Source organism: Callionymus lyra, chromosome 5 (assembly GCF_982586985.1).
Source record: "Callionymus lyra chromosome 5, fCalLyr1.hap1.1, whole genome shotgun sequence".
Classification (NCBI taxonomy): domain Eukaryota; kingdom Metazoa; phylum Chordata; class Actinopteri; order Syngnathiformes; family Callionymidae; genus Callionymus; species Callionymus lyra.
Window position 1 is genome coordinate 23584881 of NC_141822.1, and position 20749 is coordinate 23605629.

Sequence of the window (20749 nt, forward strand, 5' to 3'; positions counted from 1 at the left end):
GAGAAAAACATTGGTATAATAGTTGAAGTAGAGTGTAAAAGTAAGAAATGTCTTCTTGCTGAAAGGTGATTCATCTGCCAGGAGCAGCAGCCAGAGGAGGCTCGTTGTAATTAGCTAAAAGAGTTTGGACGCCGGCCAGTCGCAGCCAACATATTTTCCACAAAGTTCAAAGCCAGCCAGTTGTTTGGAGGAGAGTGAAGTTTCACTTTCAGATAATCAAATGCAAATGAGGCGATAAATAAAAATAAGTTTGCGATAATGAGCGGCAACAATCTGAGTCAAGATGTTACCACTTGATTCTTCCTAAATATGACTCATGTGTTCGCCGTCCACTAAAGTTTGAGACAAATCTCCAGCACCATCACATTGTCCAGCTTTCATGTTGATGGTTCTCAAAATACAGTTTTTAATTTCCTTAAAGGAAATGACGAAGTTAGTGCAAACTCTGTTGCCAGTAACACACACCTGCAGTCACCATATCTAAGGTCTGTTGTTGACATTAAAGGACTATTAATGTGTTGATTTAATGTGTTATTGACGCGGTAGAACTTTATAAAAATAACTTCAAAACATGTCATGATGGGTGATATATATATATATATATATATATATATATATATATAATATTCAAATATTATAGACATAGATGTACCTAAAAATGATGCATTAAGAAGATGCCACCAGTAAATGTAACTTTCATTTAATTATTTTTTCCATCACTCATGAGTCATATCTGTAGCACGCAGAGGAAAAGCTGTTTCAACAAAAAAAAAACAGAAATGAAAGAGACAGTTCTGCTTCCTGTCGGTTAAAAAACCGCAGATGTTTTGGTCCCCGCTGATGTATATTTTATCCAAATGCCCATCTAGAGGTGAGCTAGAGGTTATACACCAAACACACGTGGATCACAGAGATGTTGTTTTATTGTCTGCATGTGGACACAAATCTAGAATGTGTGTGTTTGTGTTTTTCTGTATGCACGAAGCCGGTCGAACCAAATCATTGCTGGATGAGACGTTTATTGACACAACTTGTACAAATGTGCACACACACATGCACATAAGTGCACTTCATTTACAGTACATTTATTTCATTAGACAGTTGAATATCTTGCCAGCATTCTCTTTGACATCATTACATTTCAGAGCTGTCAGTCATAAACACACACACACACACACACACATATTGTCGTGGTTTGAACACACAAAACATCCACAGGAAGCGGTGAATTCGACATGATGGACGCATCAGACGATCCACACACTCACACGCAAACAGGCAGCTACGCAGCTTATTTTGTTTGTCAGACACTTAAGTCTTGTCTGCTCTCCATGACTTTTAAGGGAAGAAATACTGAAAAGGTTATGGCAACAATTACTATTCCCCCTGGTGTTGTGTAACGTTCTAAGAAGAATGCTGTTTATTGAGGCTGCTGTTTTTGATTCTGACCCGTCTAATATTCCCCTTTCTTCTCTGGTCCAGCAAGTCTTTGGGCTGTAGGGTCTCAGCTACTGGATATGAATCTTGTGGACCTTGAGAGGATGGAGGAGCCGCAGCAGTTGAGAGATTGTTTTGGTCTGTGAGGTGATCGTAGCCAAGACTCTTGACTTTCAAAACGGTCCATTCTCACGTGTACTGATGATTTTTTAACAACACAGGCTTCACACACAAAGTACAGAACAAAAGCTCCACTTTGGTAGTCATGTGATCAAGAGGCTCGAATAGCTTTTTCAAAAGATGAATCAAATAAAAAAGTGTACATACATACAATTCAAAGTGAAAACTTCAAGAGCAACTTTTATGAATTAACTTAACAGTTTATAATGTTTTATATTAACCCTGATTAAGGAGGTCTCTGACTCCAATCTGATGACATCATCTGTGTGGATGGTCGTAATGGTTTCCTTATGTTTGAGTGCAGCAACAGGTTCTGCACCTATGCTGATTAGAACCGTGTGTATCCTCCAAATAATCTCTTTCAAGTGAGAGAAGTGAGATTAATGGTGCGTTTCTCAAACGTACACAGCCATGTTTAAAATAATAAGCTTCCACTAGGACATAACTCAACTTCTCTTTCTTTCCTCTTGTTATGGCTTCTTCCAACCACATCACTCGTCACGACTCTTGCCTTGAAACACGATTCATTCTGGACTCAAATGTCATTTGAAGAATAAACGAGAGTCCACTTCGTAAATTAACCACTTCTATTTACCATTAACATGAGATGAGACCATGGAAACATTGAAAACCCATCTTTTTTTTTAAAAATGTGAATGATTCTGTTTTATAATTGAAACCCTTGAGTTGTCCCAGCAGGACTTTGGCCTTTTGACCTCATCAGGGGGACGGTGGGAGAGATTACAGAAGCAGGTCATCAGCCAGGTCAGAAGTTAGCGGGTCAGAGGTGGTCAACATTATCAAGCTAGAATAGAAATAGAAGCTATCTTCTGAATAGCCGTAACAAATACATTCTTAACCCATTGTTGTGGATCATGATTATGAGCAGCACTTGTTATATTCTTTATACAATATACTATAGCATGTCTCAAATACTCCCAAACAGATCTACATATTTCTTTAAGGTAAAGTGGGCTCAGACCCCCATTACAAATGAAAATATGTCCAATTTCAATAAATCCATAAAATATTTAATACATATTAGAGTATAATTTCTTTCCTTTGAGCTCTTTTCTGAAGATCTGAGTTTTTTTAGCTACTGTATTCAGTTATAAAATAGACTTCTTTTTTTTACATCAGTCTTTGTCATTTTTCCTTTTCTTACCTACATTCGGACATACCAGGGTAAAGTTGTGTATTACGCTCAGTTGTTTCAATCATGAGTCATGTTTGTATATAACTGGAAAAGTTAATGAGTCAGCATTTCCCTTGAAAGCCAAAAAAGGTTAAAGGGCAACTAATGTAAAAACCCATCTCTCCTAAATTACTACTTCCTAAGTCTTCCTTTACAAGATGCAGTAAGTCTCTCATCGTGACCAAAGTTATTACTTTATAAAGTTCTCGTCGTCCGAAATCTGGGCGAACAAAAGGTTACGAGAGTGGAATCCATTATGATGTAATAATGATCTTCACTTGGAGGTGGATACTTCTGGGATTGATGACGCGAGAGTAATTGAAGTCCACCAATGGCCTTTAAATAACCTCCCATTAGCAGTTGTATATATGAGCCTGACACAAACATGAGCAGCATAAATAGGTAGATGCACTTTACATGCATAAACACGAGCGTCTGGACCGGATAATCCTGTCTACGACTTCATCTCATGGAGCAGCTGAAGGTGATGAGACACAAACAGGGATTAGAGTTCATATTAGGAGAAATGTTGCGGTGATGAGCACTCGCAGTGGCCCGCAATAAATAGAGCTAATAAACGATGGGATATGGTCATAGATGCTGCACCAGCGTGGGCTGAGACAGCTCCAGGTTCGTGGGCGACAAAGCTTTGGACCCTGATGAGTTGAAAATGGAACCTCCGGAGAAATACTTAGGAACTCTGGAGAGAGAAGCCCAGAAGAAGTGCAGCACGCTGGGGGAGAGCAGGATGAACACCCAAGGGTCGATGATGGAGTTGATGGAGATGAAACGGAGGGCGATCAGGTCCAGAGCGTGCGACTCTTGGTGGTTCTTCACATAAGAGTTGATGTAGACACGGATCTGCGGAAGAGAAGGCAAAAAAAGAAGGTTAGCTGCCAAGCAACTGTTCTCTTTGTATGACCGTGGATTTTACATCCTCTCCAAATTTCCCAAACTAAATCAGACAAGTATCACATGTTCAGCAGGAGATCAAAAACATGGAAGGCCTTAAGTCAACACTAGTTTTCATTTTCAAACAAACGTCATCCCAACCAGCCAAACTGCTTTTTGTAACAAATTCAAAAGACGAATTGAAGCTTTTAATTACAAACAACTTTTTTTTCAACTGTCGCCATTCTGTTAGACGTGTGGTTTTGACCTGCATTCTTGTTTTTCTGAGGGACACATTGAGATCAGTTCAAGCCACATTCCTGCAATAACCTCAAATAAATAATAGACTTGCTGACTGAGGGCCATCTGCGGCCCATGACATGCTATTCTGCGGCCCTCTGTTTATTGTCTTAAGTCTTTATGAACGCATGCAGAGCAAGGGACTGTTTTCTTCAACTTCAGATGGTTCAGGAATAAAGATAATTTCATCCAATGTTAACATTTATATGGCTTTGATTATGTCGTTAAGGTGGAACAGATTTATACAATAAAAAGTCTCAAGAATCTGGCAAGATATTTTTTTTAATTGAAAATTGAAAAACACAAAGAAACATTTCTGAAATTTCGAAAATTAGATTCACAGAAATCTGCAAAAAAAACACTTTTTTTTCAATCTAAATTCTTTTTGGAAAATGCCAAAAATTGTACATCTAAAAAAATGAGTATAAAGAAGAATAATATATAAACACAAAGTAAATACATTTCAATATAGAATAAGACAAGAAAGGAGAGAAAATCCAGAAGCGATTAAACATCCAAAAATAAAATAAATTAGTAAAATCATTTAAGAGTAAACGGCTAAAAGACAGCCCCGGCCAGTGGCCCAGTCTCCAGAACAGTTGATCCCTGGTGACCAGTTGAGTTCAAGACCCTTGGTCTAGATGAAACCGGAGGTCTGTGGTCTTCAAAGGACCAGACTCAAATGATTTTGGTCAGTGAGCTGTCAGAGTAACAAAAATAATTCAGGTTACATCATGTTTTGTCTGGAAAGCAAATGAATCACCGAACAGTAGGGTAGAAGAAGGAGCAAAGCTCCTGAGATCTTCGGAGTTGATACAATCCGTGGAAGCCATGACGGCTCGCAGGTTGAATAAAAACTTGTATCTCTTGGGGTCATGCAGGAACAATAGGCAGTAAAATTTAAATGACCTCACAATAGTACTTGTTTACAGACAGGGGTTTAATTTTCCTGCCTTTTCTCCTAACAAGGATCAGGACAGAGAAAACCTCTATAACTTACAAGTTAATGTATTTGTTCTTTTTTAAAGGAATGAAAGCATTGTAAACAAAAGATCCTTATTCACTGAGGGTTTTTTTAAACTACATGAGGAGTTTACTTTTCAACAAGGTTAAGAAAGGACCCCTGAAATTCAATATTGTGATCTGTCACTGTGAACATGGAGGTAAAAATGTATTTTCCATTTGTGTCCCTCACTAGCAAAGGATATTTCCTTGAAACAGCATATTTTCTAATCTACAATATTGGCGTTTATCACCAAGAGTTTTTGTTGAGATACAAAAACTTACTCTTAACTCTAAAAAACATCACAGAGTAACACAATAGCAGCTCTTCATTGTGTGCCATTTTTTTTGTACATGTGAAGAAACTGTAAAACAGCTGTAAGTAGTTAAACAAAACTACAGGTTCCATAGAGAGTTTCTGCGAGTAAACCGTTGTTTTGTTTTGTTCTGCCACAATGAGCTGGGAAATTCGAAACTATTTTCTTTTCTCTCTTCTTGCGGCAGCGACAGGAAGTGTAATAAAAGTTAATCTGAAAGGTCTGGGAGAACGCATTGAGCACTTTCACACACACTTGTCGCCTTCTGATGAAGTGGCAGACGATCATATCTGGCTAGTTGGTTAGACGGGTAAGACACTGGCTGTTCTTTATTTCTACTGCGCTGTCCATCTTCATCCTTCTGCTTTTTTTCAACACGCACAGTCAATAAACCATCGCTCCTTCCATATTCTGATTCAACTTTTCAGTGACAGAACAAATACATATTATTAGTTAAATCTAATATTATAAATCAGGTCAATTTGAAGGAACATAATTTGGCAAATTTGTCAAAGGTAGTATCATTCCATGATGCAGTGTGAGTATAAATTTTGGTTTGAAGGTTTGTGCTGCAGATATATAAGACCAATGAAACTGAACCATTGCTTTTTATCACTCTGACAAAGATATCTCTTGGGATTCCTCAGTGAGACATATCTGAAACTAAATTCACAAGCATGACAGGCTTAGTCAAATTTGTTTCGTCTGTCTTGGAAACAACGTCAGCCGGTAGATACACAAAGTTATCTAGCAGCCATCCCACAAATAAATATTGATAAAGTGAAGGAAAAATGAGTTACAATTTTTGCATCTCAGGTTTTCCTTCCTGTGTGAAAAGCATCTGTGTGCATGAGTTTTGAAGAGTGAATGTGGCTGTGCGAGCCGTGTGACATCCTGACCTCACGCTTCAGTATCATATTGCTCTACAACCAATGTTTATATAAAACTCAACATCAATTATTCATGAGTGAAAGTGTGCAGTTCGACTCAACAAAACCACTAGAAAAAAACATTTTTCCTAGAACTATTAAATGCATATATATAACCTTATTCAGTGAATACAATTGAATTAATGGTCTTGAAAATGTTCACACGTACACAGATTTCTTAGTTATGAATAATATTTAGGATAAATTCAATGTTATTTCTATTCTATAATGGTCTCATAGAAAGGTTTTCATGGACTTTGACTTGTCACGATCTCAATGTTCTAAGTTAATGATAACACAAGTCAAACATCGACACCACAAAGTGAAGCTTCTAATGTGTTAATGTTAATTCCTGAATACTGAAAACTTCTTTCCGGTTGTTCGTGAGGAAGTTCTGAACTTCCTGATAATAATAAAACTTGAGATTCGAATCATTTTTTGATGTCATATTTCTTTTTGTCAGGTTTTTTTTTGTAAGAATTTATCTTAATTATCATTCAAGAAACCAATATCAACGTGAAGGCATCACCATTTTTAATCTATACGCAGCCCTAGATCTACGGTCTCCGAATTGTCTTTGCCTTGCGTGGTCTCGGCAAAAACAGACAGTGAGAAACTTCCTACTTTTTAAATGATAAGAAAGTTACCAATGTTGGCATGACGGCTACAACAGTTCTAGTCAGTTAACAAACTAATAAAGGAATGTTCTTTAAAAGGTTTGACTTGGCATTTATCTCAAATATACTTCATATGTTGTTAAGGACTTCTTTTTCCTTCATGTTCAATGTTTTTGTTAACACATGTTCATTGTAACATAGCCCTCCGACTACAGTCCTTGGCTGCTCTTTGTTGAGTCACACATGTTTCAAATTATGGTGATTTTCAAAGGAGATAAAAGGAGGTGGTTTTGTTTTGGCTTGTCCATGAACCACCTACGTGGGCCCAGAGTATTCCTGAACGTGAGCTGGCTAGAATTCCTGCTGGTGTTTACGTTTACATTCTCCTGATACGTTTACTGCAGAGTCAGGTTGTTATACTTTGGTCTGAGTTATTCTTTTGTTGAGTTTTTTAGATTTTTACTTGTTTGGGACAACTTGCTGCTGTGAAGATACATTACTAGACTATTTAATATAGATCATTTTTTGGTCATGAGATCTGTGTGAATGTCACACTTTGATTGATGTACTGCAAGTGAGGTTTCTTTGAGCAGCAATGGTCGACAAATGGTAAATGTCTGGCACCGAGATAATGTGGCAATTCTGTGGAAATATGAGCCGAGAGAGTAATGTGCTGGTTCAATATTTGACCTTCCATGGACATTTAAAGGCTAACCAATCAATAGGAGGAAGAATTAATGCTCTCACATTCGCCTGCAGGGACACAAATATTCTCTCAATTTATTTCCTAATTCTGTTTCAGCCTCTCACTGCTTATAATCTCTCTCCCGCTGTCTCGTTTCTTCAGCCCATCCTAGCGTCCTTCACTCTGCTCTCTCGCTGACGCTGCTGCCGTCACTGAGTGACTGTCATACCAACGAGCAGCACACTACCTCACCATGAGGAGTACTTGAGAAAATATGTAGCAACTTCCTGTCTTCACAATGCATTACATTGTTATAGCTGTACATGTCAGTGATCAATTAATTAAAAAAAACCTGAGCTACTACATTTATCTACATAATAGTAACTAAATAAAGTTTACACATTGTTAAATGTATTATTTCGCATTGTACATAAGATCTTTTTGGCTTTATTTGTCAGTAAAATGTTTGAATACATTTTTTTTCTTCAGTTGTTTCACATGTTTTCATTCTTATAAACCAAAAAATGTAATTATGATGATCTATTCAAAAGCAAGAGACACCTTTCCTAAAAAGGGAAAAACTGAACTATATTGTCAACGTATTCAGATTGTGATGTTTCGTCCCAGAAATAATTCCATCAGAAGCCACTTAGTATTGGAGAGAAAGTTAAATTACAGCCCAACGAACAAATCACCTAACATGGAGTTTTGACCTTTATCGTGATAAATTAATTCTTGACAGAAAAGCCACTTGTCACACTAACTGACCCCACCTGACTCCAAATGAGATGCCACAATGACAGATGGGACAGCTGCCCAGGACAGAAAAACATAAATCTGCTACTAAATAGGAAACATGTATTGACTGAAAGAAAACTGCTAAGATTTCTGACCGGTTTAATCTTCAATTTACAGCCGGGATTTGTCTTTAGAGAGCCTTAGTTATTAAGTACCAGAACTAAGTGGAATTTAAATATTATGGTTTTTTTTCACTGATCATTTCCGGAAGTTGAGAAGACACTCTTTGAAAAAAGAAGAAGCCACAAATCATTCTTCTGCTCAAAACACATCCTAAATATTCTGTTCAGATGTCTTGATATTGTTTCATTGAAAGTCTGCAGCATCTCTGTCACACAACAAAGGTCTAATAAAAAAATATTATATTTGCAAAACTATATATTGATATATTTTCCTCACACACATACTGTATATGACCTGGAGCTTGGTGATAAATCCTGAGTTCTCCGTTACAGTAATTGTGCGACTTCAAAATCAATTGACCTCCAGTTTAGGTCAATATAATATAATTTAATCATCTGCTGGGTTATTTATTAAAAAACAAAATGCATTTATTATTTGTAATGTGTCGTACTAGCTAGTACTTGTAGTATTCTTCACTGTAATGTTCATAAGTCTCTATAATAAAGATGTTATCAATAATTATATAATCTTATATTTACTCTATAACCTCCGTGTAAACACAGTCAGATGCAGGAGCCGTCTTGCCAGAGAATCCTATAATCTCTGACTGATGGTTCATTTGAGGATCGACTTTCAGTAATTATCCACCTCAGCCCTTAAGGCTCTCTAAAATCTCTACTTTCGTGCTTGACTGCTCCGTGTCAGTCAATGAAAATGATGATGACAGATGTCAATCAACCCTGATATTATTTATTTTAATAAACAAAGTAGATCCAACCATGAGGAACAATGCAGTACAAAGACTATAGCATTTATTCTTAACTCATAGTTAAACTGAAGCGACAGATTCCAATCATATTATTATAAATAAAACTTGTATTTATTTATTTAATTCATGTGATTGACTCATTATTCTTAAAATTGAACTTCAAAATGAAAAAATAAAGTATGTGAAAAACACATTTTCATTGCATACACAAACAAGACCAGTGTTAATACAAACTGAAATCCGAGTCACTTCTTGAGGCATCACTATAATTCTAATTCTTTCTCATAATCCAAGTTCATGTGTCAAATTAAACGAAAAACAACATGTTTAATTTGTAATATTAGAGAAGGAGTTTCACTGTTCACTTCAAAGTAAAACAATGATTAGCTGAGAAACACTTAGGAATGTGGTTAAACTGTTTCTTGTCACAACAGTTCCTTTTTTTAAATGTCCCTAAACCCCAAACCTTTAATTCATTCTGCCTTTTCAAAACTTCCTTCTGATTTGATTGCAGTAAATGTGTATATTGATATATGATTTGAAGCGTCTGCATTAGTTAAGCAGTGGAATTAGTGAAAGGAAACCTAAAAAATCGAGCAAGATGTTAAAAAAGCAAAACTACATCTTGACATCTTGATTATTATTATTTATTTCTTTTAATACTTATGGCCCCATCCCAAACTGTCTTCGCCTGATTTCGTTGGTAATTTGATTCATTAATAATGATGAATCACTAAGCTCTTTTGTAAACATTTTATTGTAAATAGTTTTGAGTTTATTACTTCACACCTTTTGAGAGCAGTGTCAAAAATAATTTACATTTTAACATTAAAGTCAGGTTTTGCAGTGCTTACTGTAAACATTCTTAGCTTAACATACAGAAAAAAAGTATGATCATCAAACATCTACTGGACTAATTGTGTTTGCCTCAAACATGTATTTACTTTTATTTATTTGACAATCTTTGATACATTGTATCATAAGCCAATGGTAAATTGTATTGTTTAGACACATTATATTCACGTCATAGTCTCCTATGAATGGCAAGATTTATTATAATTCATTAATCAGTTGTTTATAAACAAAGTGCACCTTTGTCCACATACACACAACATTGGTAATGAAGTGTGTAATACTTTCAAAGAAGCTGAGTCACATAAGTTCCTATTTTGATTGTCGTAATTGAATCTCTGGTTTGACGAAAAGTATTTTAAACCTGTAATACCGTCGCTTGTATTTATGTCTTCTGACCAGCCAAGACGTTTAATTTATAAATGCTCAGATGTGTGTGATCGCTTCTTACCACGATAGGCAGCGTGCAGATGATGAAGATGATGGTCATGAAGACCAGCAGGATCAGATGGTTCACCTCCTGGGCCATTGACGTAGTCCTGGGGGAGCTGCAGGTTCCCATGACCGAACCGCCATTTCTTTTTCGCCGCCGGTACATCTTCAAGAGCTGATACCCCACAAAAGCGTTGCACGCCACGATGGCCAGCACCACGACCAGCATGATGGTGGCGTACAGGTTGACGTACACTCGATGCTTCGGGTCTGAAGGGTTCATGTCTATGAAGCACCAGGTGCCGGGGCAGTACTGAACATATGTACCAAATCCAATAAATGGCAGGAGACAAAATAAAGTGCATAAGAGAAAGATGACTGGGATGGTGATGTAGGCACATTTACGGGTGACGTAGCGGCTGTAGGCGTAGGGGTAACCAATGGAGAAGCATCTCTCAAGCGCCATGAAGATGAGCAGTGCAATGGTGGCCAAGCTGAAGAAAGTCATGCACACGCCGAAGTACCTACACACTTCCTTTTTGTCTAGCGACGACATACCCACTAGAGTGGTGTTGTGTGCGTACGACAGCTGCACCAGTGGACTGACCAGACAAGTTCCTAACAGGTCCGTGATCACCAGCACCGTGATGAGCACGTGGAACAACGAACGCTGGCGGTTCACCATCGCTTTGGCTTCTCGGCGCCGCCTGATTTCCAGGATGACCAGCGCGGCCACGTTGCCGAAGATGCCGGCGCCGAACATGATGGCGCTGATGAGGGGGCTCTCCCTCGGGTCGATGTGTTCCTTGTCGTGACACGGGTCCAGGATGTCCCGAGACATGGTGCGATGAAGTTGAAAAAATGCTTTTAAGTCAAAAAATATGTTCAGCAAGGTTGTCTTCAGCCATTCTGGTCAAACCTGCAGCGGAAAAAAGAAATGTAAACAATCAAATTAAATAAATTATACTATATTTATATATAAATATATTTTAATCAACCTCAAAAAAACAAAAATAACTTCATAGAAATTCACATTGTTCTCTTTGTGTGTTATCATTCTGTTTGTTATTAAGAAAAATGTGCTCACAATCTTCTCTTATAATGATTAATCACTGAGCTCTTTTGTAAACATTTTATTGTAAATAGTTTTGAGTTTATTACTTTAAACCTTTGAGAGCAGTGTCAAAAATAAATTACATTTTAACATTAAAGTCAGGTTTTGCAGTGCTTACCGTTAACTTTCTTAGCTTAACATACAGAAAAAAGATAATCATCAAACATCTACTGGACTAATTGTGTTTGCCTCAAACATGTATTTACATTTATTTATTTGACTATCTTTGATACATTGTATCATAAGCCAATGGTAAATTGTATTGGAAACACCAAGAACTATACAAAAAATGATGCTTTGCATTGACTTGGAAAGAAAAACTCTCAATGGTGTAGTTTGCCAGAAGATGCATGTACACATTTAAATGCTTCACTATTTGATCTTCTGACAAGACACTAAACAACAGACAGATCATTATTTATCGTTCATTTTTTGACATTTTATTGACAGCAAACTTCATGAAGTCTATCAGTTACTTCCTTGTAATAAAAGTTACAGGCATCGGTGACATATTAAGGAACATTGGGAAACTTCCTCTTTTTTTTTCAAGTGTAACCGACCTTAAAACTCACTCGTCATTGTGAAATTAACTGTCAGAATTAAGGTATATTTTCACTGAAACTCCCACTTTTATCATTGCTGTGAAAGTTCATCTCTAACTTCCCGCTGTTTTTTCTCTGGCAGAGAAATATTTTCTCGCAGCTGTGAAATAATTTTCCTGACAGATGTGTCCAGGTGTGTATTAAAGACCACACACTACATGCTCCATTTAAAAAGCTCATTATTTAAAATATTTTTCTTCACATTATTAACGTAATAAACCGTAACTTTTTAGCCATATAGAAAAACCCAGATTAAGAACTAAAATGGGAAAAATAAAAAGTGAAAATGAACAATTAAATGTTGTATTATTAAAACTTTTAATGATAAAATTGATCGATTCGCGCTAAAAAAATAAATGTAATCAACATATTTTAAATAAAGTTTTGACAGAGCGCTGGATGAGACCGGGCGGCACACGCGTCGTTACTACGGTAAAAGAGCACGCAAACATTTTTCTCTCACCGTATGAACGCGTTGCCTCCGGTTGTTGGGAGGAGAGACTCCGAGGTGAAGGAGCCAAAAAAGCGAGTGTGAACGTGAGGCGCTGGAACGTTGAGTCCGGAGGGCGAGGCGACGCCACGGATGATCCAGGTCTGAATGAACCAGGGGCATGTGGGACTGCTGCTCTGACGTCACGCGGAACGTGCACACCCATCTCTGAGGGCATGCTGGAGCTTATCCACAGTTATTGACACCCCGACGAGAAATACAAATATTACTTACTAAACTTACATTCGTGATGCAAGTCAAACAAGTCCATTGATTGATTGATTGACAGTCTGACCTCAGTGTTGAATGTTTTTTTCCTCAAACTGTTGACATAAGCAAAGATAACAGCATCAAAGCACAGAAAAAGGTAAAATGACTCCAGGAAGAACTCTGTTTATAATATATTTTATGATGACTGTTTCTTAGATGATCACGTAAAAGAAAAATTCTAAAAAAAAGCCCTGAATTAAACAATATTGTTTTGAAGACGTTTAACTTACGTTAAAGTCAGACACATATTACCAGTAATTGCTATGAAAATAATCCTCGTTATTAGTTTTTTTTAATGGATAGATATCATATTTTATCATCCTTTTCTTTCATTAATAAAAGGTTAGTTTACATAAAAATGTAGTGTCACAGTGAGGTAGAATTTCACCAGAATAGTTGCAGCTAACATATCGACTAGCTAGGCTAAGCAGTATATAGTGATTATCTCTTGGGCCATTCACAATTTATTGATTCAGAAATTTTACCTCACAGCCACAAGGTTTCACAAGGTTTCATCCTGCTCTTTAGTGACCCTCTCTCCCCCTGTGACGGAGTAAAATCATAAAAATATTACTATGTAGAAACTGAACTGCTTCGGACCTTGGCTCCTGCATGGGTTTGAGTAATCCGATGCCTTCATTGTAATGAAATATAATGGCAAACATGTGTCAGCAAAGGGCATGGTATGTAAAACAGCAGGTGACAAATATTTTACGAATAAAAACACGTAGTAGTTCACGTGTACCTCTTGCGATCATGTGGGTCTCAATGTGTGGCTATGAGGGAAGCAAAATAATGTACATTAGTTTGAGAGTATATGTGGTGGTGTGTGCACGTATGGTTGACTAAACAATGCTCAGCCTCGGATGAGTTCAGGCAGTCACTTAGCGTCTTCACATAGAGTTGATTTAGACTTCTCAGAAGAAAGTTCTCTTGTCCTTTTTTAAACGAGAGGACATCAAGGGGACACCTTTATGATCTTCTCTGAGTCACCCTCAGTCATTATTTGACTCGTTCACTCAGTGTCATTCTTGGACGACCTCAAGTTGACTCTAAATTTAAAAAGCCATTGATCTGGAGTCTGCTATGTTTTTGAGTTATCCCAGTTAAATAAAATAACACAACGACTAGACTCTGAATCCCAGATGTTGATGTGGTTTAAGCTAAGTGCCACCACAGTTTACTACCCTCCTCTAGAAGCACATAAACACTCTTCTCTTATAAACACTGGTTGTGGCGCTGAAAGCCTGACATGCAGCTCTCTCCAAAAATATCACAAATAGACAGAAGACATGTGTAATTGGATATAGGTGAGGGGTAGCATACACGCCTGTGTGTGTGTGTGTCAGAGTGCAAAGTGTGTAGACAGTGTTTCCCACCTTTACAAATTTAAAGCGTAATGATGCAGCCTGTTTTAAGGCGGCCATTATCGTTGTTTTGATGGATGCTGACGATCGTATTGTGAATATGAATCACATCCTAGCAGTTAACATTATGTTCCAAAGGACAAATTCAATATATAGTCCACACCCTTGAGTGAATTTGCCAATTCTAAAATTGACTGTGATGTCCACTGAAAGCTCCAGGCCATTTAGAAATACTTAGCAGTGTCATTACGACATCACTGATGTCTCACAGCACTTATCTAATTTTACTCTGCATCATTAAAGTACCAAAACTGACTCTCACATAAAGGTATATGCTGGACCATTGATCATCAGAGGGATCAATAGAGTTGATCTATCTATCTTTTCACTAAAGTGTATAATGTATAATCCAGGAAGATATTTTTTAGATTAAATAAAATATTGTAGAGTAAGAATACAACATCTTGTAGCTCCGCCTTTCAGATATAAAACTTTTAGAAACATTCAGTGAGGGATTGTACACGTTGGTGTTTAAAAAAAGAATTGTGCTCTTAATTGTTTGTGCAGATACCTTCATGATAGTACGTGTACACTTTACAATTTCCCCCGAGAGATCCTGGACCGGGTTTTAAACGGTGAACACCTGCAGCTCAGCTGATATAAACAGCTTTTGTTAGACTCATGTTGAGGGGAAAGTGCTGACATCGGCAGTCTTTATTGTTGTTGTCCTTAATCTCTGTAAAACACACACCCAGGAGCACACGTGTCAACACACTTGCAACATTGCAGAAATTGTTTTCTGGTTCTAATACCACGAGATAAATCTATGTATATAAACCTAGTCCAGATTTTGTCCTCCATTTAACTCAGTTGTTTTTTCTTTAAATAGTTCACGAATAAAATAAATAATCTAATTGAAATTGACTGACATGTTATTGAATTGGTTGATTCCTGTACACAAAACAGATTTTTTGTTTTTAATCTGCGCTGTGTATCCTCAAGTGTGGACATGAACCTCGTTGATAGAGTTTGGTTTAACTTTTGGTTTAACTTTGGTGCTATCTACTGGCCATTTTTAGTCAATGCAGTTTCTCTACACGAGTCCATGAACGCCATAGCTTTCACTCGTTCTTATACTTGTAACCTTTTCATTATCATTTTAGGTGTAAAACAACTTGAAAAATAAATAAATAAAATAAAAATAATGATCATTTTAAAAATGTTTTACTTTTTATCAGCTTCTCGGAATGGTTGTGTAACACAGAATAAGTAAGTAAGTAAGAAAGTAAGTCAGTACGTAAGTAAGTAAGTAAGTAAATTGTATTTGTAAACCCCTTTCCAGACCAGGGTCACAAAGCGCTTAAACAATCAAAACAAAACTCATTAAAATATATACTTAAAAGGTCAAGATAACACAAGAACAACACAGGAGTCTCAGAAAATCAAGGAAAAGCCTGAACAAATCAAAATGTCTTAATATGTTTCTTGAAGGAGTCAGTAGACTCCAATAGATAGATAGATCAACTTTATTGATCCCTCTGGAGGTCTCCTTCAGGGAAATGGTTTTCCAGCACACAGCAACAGAGACGATAGATTCATAAAACAAGAAAAAGAACAAAGTGCAATAAAAAAAAGAAAAATGACAAAAATCCAAACATCAAGAAAATAGATAAAAGAAAAATAACACAAATAAAAGATATAATAATTAATATTTTCACTTCACTCCTGCCCCCAAACTCAGAATTACACAGTCTAACAGCACGAGGAATAAATGAGTCCCTGAGACTATTAGTGTTGCATCTGGTAAGGAGCATTCGTGCTCCATCTACTTCTCTGCTCACTGATGACAGTGTTCAGAGGATGACTGTCATCATCCATGATGGACAGTAGTTTGTCCAGTGATCTCCTCTCAGCAACTGTCACCAGTGAGTCCAGCTTCATGCCAACCCTAGAGCCAGCCTTTCTGATCAACCTGTCCAACCTGTTGATTTTCCTCTTGGACACATTTCCACCCCAACACACCACAGCATAGAACAGGACACTGGCCACCACAGACTGGTAGAAACATGCAGAGGAGTTTCCTGCAGATGTTAAATGATCGGAGCCTCCTCAGAAAGTACAGTCTACTCTGAACTTTTTTATAGTTTACTGTCCAGCCACATAATATAGTATTTTTCTTGACCTTTTAAGTTTATATTTTATTGAATATTGTTTTGATTGTTTAAGCGCTTTGTGACCCTGCTCTGGAAAAGCGCTATACAAATATAAATTACTTACTTACTTACTTATGAACTTATTACAGCTAAACCTGTATCAACTTCTCTGTAAAACGAAATGGATTCACATGACCTCTGTTAAACTTTTGTCAAAATGTGTTATTTAATATAATGTGGAGTTTTCGCCCATAGTCATATACATCACTGCCTCTTTCAAAGGAAACACTTCTCCCTGATAAGAACCTGGGCTTTAAGCTAGAGTCAAATAAATCATAGATGTTCTGGAACACTTAAAAACATGACAAGACATAAATTAGGAGCTCTGCATTCTTATTCTGTATACTCCCTGTATATCCTTTAGTGTACGTGGGAAAGTACTTCAACGTAGATTTAAATGTGTCCATACGAACGCCATTTATAAAAAATGGTTTAAGATATAGCATAAATGGCTTTCACACAGCATGGTATCATCTAAAAACATCATCAGCTCCTCGTGGTTAATTTGGCATGTATCAAAATTGGAATAAATGTTTTAAAAAACGTTTTTTACTTTAAATCCTCTATGCCATCCATTTCTCTTGCGAGTGCTTACAATCGAACACACTGATTCCCGGTCAACATTCTTTAATGTCTGTCACTGTCAAGTGATAACATCTCAAACTCGATGTTAGTCGACACCAACATCTCCAATGTATTATCACATTATTTCCATTTTTTTGTTGCATATTTTCTTCTGTGGTTTTGTGTCAGCATGACAACGCCTATGCCTATAGGCTGGCATGTGTTCTGCATCATTTCAGGGATCTATGTCAGGATGCAGGTTATAACTGGAACATGTCTTTGTATATGAAGCAAAGACAGCAGGAAAAATATATGAAATTTAAACTATATTTAATCTTTTAAAACTGTGTTCTGTTATGAACACTGCATTAAATGTTGCCTATTTATGACGCTTATCTACAGAATACTCAGAAATCAGATTAAATTCATAATATAGGACTTTAATACAAAATAAACTGAAGCTTGAAAAGTTGTAGAACTCCTATAATGGACTGAAACAGTTGAAGCTGTTGAAACAGCTAAGAGTGTCAAAACTAAAGCTTTAAATCAAATTTGTATCGGTGATCAAACATGGTCGGATAATTAAATATAAGCTAATCCCGTTTTCAGCTCAGACTGTTTTTTCTTTAGGTTTGTTCCCCCCTGTGTGATTTTGACACCTCTGTTCTTGAAGACTTTCATTTATGAAAGGCTGTTTTCAGAGTGACATATGGTGTCTTTCACTACTCACTTTGGGTATTAAAATAAACAAGCCCATAGCTATCATTGTGTGTAGAAATACATGAAAACGTACCAGTGCAAACCCATGTAAAATACATAACATATATCATATATAGCAGTGGTTCCCAATCCCTGGTCCGAGGACTAGTCCGTGAGGCATTTGTTACCAGGCCACAGAAAAAAACAATTTATATAACGTCTGCTTAAAAGGTGTCTTGTTTTGAAGAAAGATGGTATGTCCAAGTAACGCTTGTTTAAAAAAAAAACCTGTTAACATATTGAAAAATGTGTGAAATCACCCATATTACTTATTTTTACTGCTTTAATCTGAAGTTCAGTCTGTGTATATACTGCCGAAAAAACTGAACTAGTCCACGCTGCAAAAAAGAAAAGGTTTGGGACGCTAGCTGTATAGTATAGATACCGAAATATTTCAATATAAATATAAATATAATAAAACAAATACAATCTTTATTAAGAAATGTATTTTCCATTTAAAACTTGTATTTTGGTTGCTGCTAAAACTATATTAACACTATAAAGTTTAATTGAAGTGCAGAATACAAAGTAATTTCCTGTTTATGCTTTTTTGAATTTGTTTGGATTTTTCAGTATTTTGCAAAGGCAGATTTAACTTTGACCATATATTACTCCTAAAAGTGTCTGAAGATTAATTGCTCAAGGCTGCCTGTGTTAAACGTGTTTGAGATGAATACAAAATCTGACTGTTTTAATGTGAGTTTTTGAAACATAAAACTAAATTGTATGAAACCACTGGGGGGCAACATAGCGTCCAAGCCTTGAGTAAAACACACGCTATTAAAGGTGAGTTTTTAAAGTACCTCTGATGGGATATTAAGAAGACTTGTGGTTCCATAAGTTGACAGATGTGACCGGACATCCGCTTTTAAGAAATTGTGTGTGTGTTCATTGTGCAATGAGTCATTTTTATAGTTGCGAAACAGACAGAGTTACATCCGGATTAAAAATTCTCTATTTATTTTTGCTTTAATTTAAGCCAGATGTTACCTCCAGCGCTGGCCTGCTGTCACTCAGACCCTCCCTGACCAATCCGATGACACCGTGACTCCCCTTCTCCAAACTCCTCCCTCCCCTCCCTCCAGAGTATTAGCCCCTCAGAGGAGAGGAGGAGTGAGTTCTCCCTCTCTTCTCTTCTATCTGTGAGTCCATCTGTGTCTCTCTCCTTCTGGTCTCTGAGTGCTGAGCGGCTCGATCTCCCCCCGGCTCTACCATGGAGAGGGGGCAAATGCTGGCCTTGTTTCTGCTGGGCTCCTGCAGCCTGAGTGTGGTCACAGCCATCCAGAGAGCTGACCTCTTTCCATATGGGACTTTAAGCGGAGATTCCATATTGGCAGAGGGTGACGATGAGACCTCTCAAGTTCTGTCACTACCAAGACCCCTCTACTTCTACGACTCCTTCTTCTCCAAGCTCTATGTAAGTATCATTTTCTCACGATTGCAAAGTCTATTACAGATTCTATCTACTGTGTTAAGCTTCAAACATCTGTGCAGAAGTGAGTCAGAAATAATCATGTAAGCCAATAAATGATGAGTTGAGGATCAGTTTAATTTGAAATGAAATAACTCTGGTTCTGTGCTTTAGTTGGAATTTCAACAAAGTGCAAAAAAAAGCGAAAAATGTTGGAAACCTGTGACATGGTTGTTGGTAATAAAGTTCAGGAAGTAAATCCTGAAGTGCACGACGTAATACCTCGAGAGAATCTCCAAGTTTACGCTGCAATTCATTCATGAATTTTCTCCAGTGGTTCCAGGCTGATTTTGTGACGCTTCTTCCCCTCTGTAGGTGGCCACCAATGGAATCATCTCAGCGCAGGACCTACCCATGGAGAAGCAGTACGTGGACGACGGCTTTCCCACGGACTTCCCGGTGGTGGCGCCGTTCCTGGCCGACATCGACACCAGCAGGGGTCGAGGGCAGATCTACTACAGGGTGACGGAAACACCCAGCGTGCTCATCAGAGTGGCCCAGGTTAGCTAAAAACTCCAGTCCAGTCAAGTTTAGATAACAACCTCTTCAGATCTGGACTCTTCCTCTTTGCAGCTCTTCATCCATTAACTCACTCCCTTGTTGAAAACTCCCTGTTTTTTTTTTTTGTTTCTCCCTCTCTCCCCTTCCTGCAATCACTCATGCATGCAATCATTCACCTGCTCGCCCAGGAGGTGCAAAGGGGGTTCCCGGACGCCAAATTCACCCCCACGCACGCTGTGGTGGCAACATGGGAGAACGTGGCCGCCTACGAGGAGCAGAGCCAGACCACAGGACCCTCCAATAAGGTACCATCTTATTATTTCCTCTTCTGAGGAATGCCGTGCATCCCTTGGGGTGTCCCGAATTCCTAAAATGTGTGCATCGCATGTAATCAGCCTGGGGTGGGGGGTCTATTTGTAAGCCTTTATTCCCTCGTAAGCTGGCTCTTAACCTCTCCGCGGGGTCAGAGGTCATCTTTAAGGGTCATCAAAGAGTCCCTTCTCCCGACTCGTTATCCTTTAGTTCACACACAGGTAGATCCAAACAGGCTGTGACCAGTCATGCTTGAATCTTACGGCCGACTTTACTTCCTGTTCTGTTTGCTAACAAGATGTTTTTTGAGTTCGATTTTTCTTTGGCTTAAAAGATGAAAATGTTCCGAAGAACAGTTCGTCTGAAAATCTGATCACGCAACCGTGCAGGATACTGACAGATTCCCAGTTTTCCCAGGAAAACTCAAGTTGTGCAAGTCAAGCACAGGTCAAGCCCTCACAGGGTAATCGAATTAGGTGAGTTAAGCTCAATTTATCAGTCAATTGTGCAATAAGGACATGAACAGGCCTTCACCGTAATGACTTCAATTGACTGACAT

At 37.7% G+C, this 20749-nt stretch overlaps 2 protein-coding genes across 5 annotated transcripts in view; one reads left to right on the forward strand and one right to left on the reverse strand.

Moving 5' to 3' along the window:
* Positions 1-907: 907 nt before the first annotated feature.
* On the reverse strand, positions 908-12832 carry ptger2a (prostaglandin E receptor 2a (subtype EP2)). The gene is made up of 3 exons (XM_087791507.1): positions 12707-12832; positions 10547-11446; positions 908-3673 (listed from the first exon to the last, which is right to left on the reverse strand). Exons 2-3 carry the CDS (start codon positions 11366-11368, stop codon positions 3404-3406), a joined length of 1092 nt encoding a protein of 363 aa, XP_087647633.1. The 5' UTR covers positions 11369-11446; positions 12707-12832; the 3' UTR covers positions 908-3403.
* Positions 12833-18981: 6149 nt separating this feature from the next.
* The window catches only part of nid2a (nidogen 2a (osteonidogen)), a 33524-nt gene continuing 31756 nt past the window's right edge, over positions 18982-20749 (forward strand). For 3 of the 4 annotated variants that reach the window (XM_087791508.1, XM_087791510.1, XM_087791511.1), the window contains exons 1-3: positions 18982-19323; positions 19693-19878; positions 20067-20183. In XM_087791508.1, coding sequence (XP_087647634.1) covers positions 19120-19323; positions 19693-19878; positions 20067-20183 — 507 coding nt within the window. In that variant the 5' untranslated portion in view covers positions 18982-19119. Of the gene's footprint in view, positions 19324-19692; positions 19879-19950; positions 20184-20749 lie in introns of those variants that run through there. The other variant, XM_087791512.1, reaches the window with a different exon arrangement.